We start from the raw sequence: 5,744 nt of genomic DNA, 5'->3' as shown, positions 1-5,744 counted from the left end.
GTTATGTGATTATGAAGTCATGTGATTATGAGGTCATGTGATTATGAGGTCTTGTGATTATGAGGTCATGTGATTATGAAGTCTTGTGATTATGAGGTCATGTGATTATGAGGTCATGTGATTATGAGGTCTTGTGATTATGAGGTCATGTGATTATGAAGTCTTGTGATTATGAGGTCATGTGATTATGAAGTCTTGTGATTATGAGGTCATGTGATTATGAGGTCATGTGATTATGAGGTCTTGTGATTATGAGGTCATGTGATTATGAAGTCTTGTGATTATGAGGTCATGTGATTATGAGGTCATGTGGTTTAGGCCTAAGTGAAAATGTTTTGTTTAAAGTAAAAAAGTGACTGACTGCACTCTCTGTGTCTCTGCTTGTGCTCCCTCTTTCTCATCCTCCCTCTTTCTCCTCCTCTTTCCCCTCCTTGCTCCTCCTGCAGGTCATCAGGTAGCATGAGCAGGAATTTGAGCTGCGGGTGCAGATGTCTGGGTACAAGCGCATGCGGCGGCAGCACCAAAAGCAGCTGATCGCCCTGGAGAACAGGCTGAAGGCCGAGATGGACCAGCACCGGCTCCGACTACAGAAGGAAATAGAGACACAGGCCAACAACACCTACATCGAACTGGAGCGGCTCGCCAAGAAACATGCTGCTCAGACCGACAAGGAGGTACAGGGGCCTCAAGGAGGACAATACTACATACACTATACACGTAACACTGAAAATCCACATGTCTCCACACAGATGAAGACCGCTGCATCAGAGGAGAGGAGGATCCAGCAGCAGATCGTGGCTCAGCAGAAGAGGGAGCTCGCTGCTTTCTTAGAGAACCAGAAAAAAGAGTACAGACTTTGCAAAGACAAGCTAAAAGAGGTAAAGAGGTGGACGTCAGACACAAGTCCGACTTTGACACAAGTCTGACTTTGACTCGCAGATGTTTTTGGGACCATCAGCTGAAGCTGGTCCTCTGTTGTTAAAGTTATGTGTTTGTTTGGCAGGAGATGAGTGAGGACCCCTGTACGCCCAAAGAGGAGAAGCAGGAGCGACTGTCGCGACACAAAGAGACAGTGCAGCGTTCTCAGGCCGAGGAGGAGGCTCACGTACTGGCCCAACAGAGGCTGGTCTACGACCGCAGCTGCAGAGCACTCAAACGCCGCTCACTCATCAAGAAGCACGAGTTTGAGCAGGAGCAGATCAGAGAGGTAAACCTCCCAATGACCCTATCAATGTTTCGATCACTACTTCCAGGAACATGTTTCTAGAATGATCATCACAGGTGTTGGTTTCATGTATCGATCGCCTTTGTCTGGAACAACAACTACAGATAAAATGCTGGAAAAATCAAGTTGTCCATAATATAATTTCCATATCCATCTTGTCCCAGGAACTGAACAAGAAGCGGACACAGAAGGAGATGGAGCACGCCCTCCTGATCCGGCACGACGAGGCCACACAGGACCTGGAGCGACGGCAGCTGCAGATGCTGCACAAACTGAGGGTGGAGCTAATGCGCCTCCAACACCAGACGGAGCTGGAGAACCAAGAGGAGTACAACACCAGGAGGCAGAGGGAGCTCCATCGGAAACACTCCCTGGAGAAGAGGCAGCAGCCCAGGGACCTCAAGGTGTCCAACTGTAATGCTAATGCTAACCCTGATCCCCTAATGCTAACACTGATATCAGTGAAATCCTTAGGTCGGGGGTCAGTGACCTTTAACCCCCAAAGAGCCATTTTGACCCGGTTCAAAGTTCACAATAATCTTCCAACTTAGAACTACAATTTTAAAAAAGAACGAACACAAATAAAATACATTTCAATTACATACTTATAATTTATTTTCCCAGAGGTGCAGTCTAAGGATGAAACTGCTGTGAGTTGCCGACTCCTATTTTACATTATTACTGATTATTTGCACCATCGCAGAAGAACTTTCTCTTCTCCAGCTTAAGTTCCCGTTCTACAGTTAATGAATGAATCTAAAACTCACTGTGACTGTTTTTCTCGTCTCCTTGTGTCCAGACGATGGAGATGCAGATAAAGAAGCAGTTCCAGGACACGTGTAAAGTCCAGAACAAACAGTACAAAGCTCTGAAGAATCACCAGCTGGAGGTGTCTCCCAGAGGAGACCACAGGAGCCTCCTGAGAAACCTGAAGGACGAGCAGACGCGTAAACTGGCCGTGCTGGCAGAGCAATACGAGCACAGCATCAACGAGATGGTGACCTCACAAGCGGTACGGGTCCAGCGTGTGTCCAATGTGTGTCCAATGTGTGTCCAATGTGTGTCCGGTACATGTCCAATGTGTGTCCGGTACGGTGGGGCTAAAAAGTATGCATTCAGCCACCAACTGTTCAAGTTGTCCCACTTAAAAAGATGAGAGAGGCCTGTAATTTTGATCACAGGTTCACCTCAACTATGAGAGACAGAATAAAGGGAAAGAATTCAGGAAATGGGAGACTGGGCCACTCCAGGACCTTGAAATGCTTCTTACTCCACTCCTTCATTGTCCGGGCGATGTGTTTGGATCATTGTCACGCTGAAAGACCCAGACACGTTTCATCTTCAGTTCCCTCACTGATGGAAGGAGGTTTTCACTCAAAATCTCACGATACTTGGCCCCGTTCATTCTTTCCTTTACACAGATCAGTCGTCCTGGTCCCTTTGCAGAAAAACAGCCCCAGAGCATGATGTTTCCACCCTCATGATTCACAGTAGGTCTGATGTTCTTTGGATGAGACTCTGCATTCTTTCTCCTCCAAACACGACAAGTTGAGTTTTTACCAAAAAGTTGTATTTTGGTTTGATCTGACCATGTGACATTGTCCCAATCCTCTTCTGGATCATCCAAATGCTTCTGTCAAACTTCAGACGGGCCTGGACATGTCCTGTCTTAATCAGGGGACACGTCTGACACTGCAGGATTTGAGTCCCTGGTGGTGTAGTGTGTTACTGATGGTCCCTTTGTTCCTTTGGTCCCAGCTCTCTGCAGGTCATTCACTCGGTCGTGTGGTTCTGGGGGTTTTGCTCTTTGTTCTTGTGTCATTTTGACCCCACGGGGTCAGATCTTGGTGGAGCCCCAGGTCTTGGTCTTGTTCCATTTTGTAATACTTGCTCCACAGTTGATTTGTTGACTCCAGCTCTTCCCTGTTGCAGATTGAGTGTTCGGGGCCTGGTGTCTACAGTTTTGTTTGTGGTTCCTTTGCTCTTTGGTCTTGTCCATAGTGGAGTTTGAGTCTGACTGTTTGAGGTTGTGGACATGTGTCTTTTATACTGAGGACGAGTTCAAACAGGGGCCATTAATACAGAGAACGAGTGGAGGACAGAGGAGCCTCTGAAAGAAGAAGGTACAGGTCTGTGAGAGACACAGATCTTGTTTGTTTGTAGGAGACAAATACTTATTTTACTGAGAAATTGACCAAATAATTCATTAAAAATCCAGTGTGTGTCCAGTGTGTGTCCAGTGTGTGTCCAGTGTGTCCAGTGTGTGTCCAGTGTGTGTCCAGTGTTGTGTCCAGTGTGTGTCCAGTGAGTGTCCAGTGTGTGTCCAGTGTGTGTCCAGTGTACATGCACTGGTCACTATCTGACCTAAAGTGTTTTATCGTAGGTCTTATTTAAATATCAGTTTCCGTTCATAATCTGATCGTCTTTGTGGTCCAGGATGGTTTTTATCTGGACAAAGTTTTTCTGAGGGTGAAATGAAGGCGACAGGTAGAACAGGTCCCAGAGGTCATCATCTGGACGATGCTTTTAAGATGAATGTTTGTGAAAGTCCTGGTCTGAGAAGCTCAACTGTGGACTGCCCTGAAGAGTGAGAGGCTGGAGGAGCAGTGCCTTCTGGGAAAAGTTCTACCCTGACACTTGCTGGACTCGTTTTGACCATATTGTCCTTTGTCGTTCCCTCTTTGTCGATCATGTCTCTGATTTGACCGGTCAGCTGTTGTCACGTTTCATTTCTCGATGTGTACTTCCTGGAGCACTTTTGTTCTTGTACCTTCTCATCTCTGGACACTTTTGTCCTCTGTAGATGCGTCTGGACTCGGAGCAGGAGTCGGAGCTGGTGGCTCTGGAGCAGCAGCTGAAGCAGGAGATGGAGCTGCTGGACGCGTACCAGAGGAAGACCCAAGTCCAGATGGAGGGTCAGCACGAGCGTGAGCAGCAGAAACTCCAGCAGAAGGTCTCCATACGCAGAGCACACCTGGAACAGAAGGTCAGACCAAACACAGGAACATGATGAAAACTCAAACCTCAACTTACTGACCTCTAGAGGAACGTGATTGAATGTGTCTCTCAAACTCAGACCATGGGCCTTCAAAAGGACAGTGGTCAGATGCTACTTTTACAATCATAATAAAGCTAACATTTAAGGGAAGCCAGATTGTCCAGGAGCTCAGTGATTTTGGTCCAGACCTGGTCCAGACCTGGTCCAGACCTGGTCCAGACCTGGTCCAGACCAGACCCCCAAACACCAGTGTGATCCCCACAGACTGCATTCATCATCATCCAGGTCTAAACCAGGTCTAAACCAGGTCTAAACCAGAACTAAACCAGGTCTAAACCAGGTCTAAACCAGGTCTAAACCAGGTCTAAACCAGGACTAAACCAGGTCTAAACCAGGTCTAAACCAGGTCTAAACCAGGACTAAACCTGGACTAAACCAGGACTAAACCAGGTCTACACCAGGGCTGTTTCATGTGGATCCAGGTCTGTAAATAGGAGACATTTTAACCATAAACCAGGTCCACACTGGTGTAATCTCTTAGACGTTTCAGGATGTTGTGAACTCAACCTGTTTGTCCAAGACAAATAAATACATCAAATCCTTAAATCTGATGTTTTAAAAGCACTTTACACTTTTAGTTTGAGTTGAATTTTGAATCTTAAATGTTCACACACATTCAAATTCTAAAATTGTAAATCGTGTCATTGTTTTGTTCAGATTGAAGAAGAACTGGCAGCACTTCAGAAAGAACGAACAGAGAGGATCAAGCAGCTGTTTGAACGACAAGACAGAGAACTGCACACGTTTGACTCAGAGACGCGAGGCCTGGGCTTCGGGAGTCTGGGCTCTCTGGACTTCCCCAAAGAAGAAAACAGATGAAAGTGGACTCCCCCACGGCGGTCAGACCGGCCCTCACGGCGGTCAGACCGGCCCTCACGGCGGTCAGACCGGCGCTCACTGCGGTCAGACCGGCGCTCACGGCGGTCAGACCGGCGCTCACGGCGGTCAGACCTGTCCTCACGGCGGTCAGACCGGTCCTCACGGCGGTCAGACCGGTGCTCACGGCGGTCAGACCGGCCCTCACGGCGGTCAGACCGGCGCTCACGGCGGACGCTCTTCTGACCAAGTCGGATGAAACTCTTTTACTTTTCTTCACTTAGATATTGGATCTTTAAACCGAGGTGTTATGTGCAATGAACAACTTCTTTTGTGAAACTTGAAAAAGGGAGAAGTATAAAACAAAAAGATGCTACAAACACAACAGTAATTTAAGCCTAGTCAGTGTAACTCCAGCCGTGTTCCAAAACAAATACAGACTCGACGCCATTTCCACTTTTTGGTACGAAGTGAACAAATCAGGAAAATTTTAGTACAACGGGCACTTTGTTATATTTTGAGTAAACCTTCATGTTCATAGATGTTCTGTGTGCGTTACGTGGAAGGACAATGTGGAATGTGAGCTGCGGATGCCGCGGCGTGAAGCTGCTTCGGTCTGTTTGTTTGACACTTCATTATCTTTGA

The 5,744-nt window shown here is 47.2% G+C and overlaps 1 protein-coding gene across 1 annotated transcript; it reads left to right on the top strand.

Moving 5' to 3' along the window:
- The first annotated feature begins 455 nt into the window (after nucleotides 1-455).
- Nucleotides 456-5,102, top strand: taok3b (TAO kinase 3b). The gene is made up of 7 exons (XM_033990364.2): nucleotides 456-674; nucleotides 750-878; nucleotides 1,004-1,207; nucleotides 1,390-1,629; nucleotides 2,025-2,237; nucleotides 4,029-4,211; nucleotides 4,941-5,102. The coding sequence occupies exons 1-7, from the start codon at nucleotides 489-491 to the stop codon at nucleotides 5,100-5,102; spliced, it is 1,317 nt and encodes a 438-aa protein (XP_033846255.1). The 5' UTR covers nucleotides 456-488.
- The last annotated feature ends 642 nt before the right edge of the window (nucleotides 5,103-5,744 follow it).

This window comes from Periophthalmus magnuspinnatus, chromosome 23, assembly GCF_009829125.3.
Source record: "Periophthalmus magnuspinnatus isolate fPerMag1 chromosome 23, fPerMag1.2.pri, whole genome shotgun sequence".
Taxonomy (NCBI): domain Eukaryota; kingdom Metazoa; phylum Chordata; class Actinopteri; order Gobiiformes; family Gobiidae; genus Periophthalmus; species Periophthalmus magnuspinnatus.
This window is presented reverse-complemented; position numbering and strand designations above follow the sequence as displayed.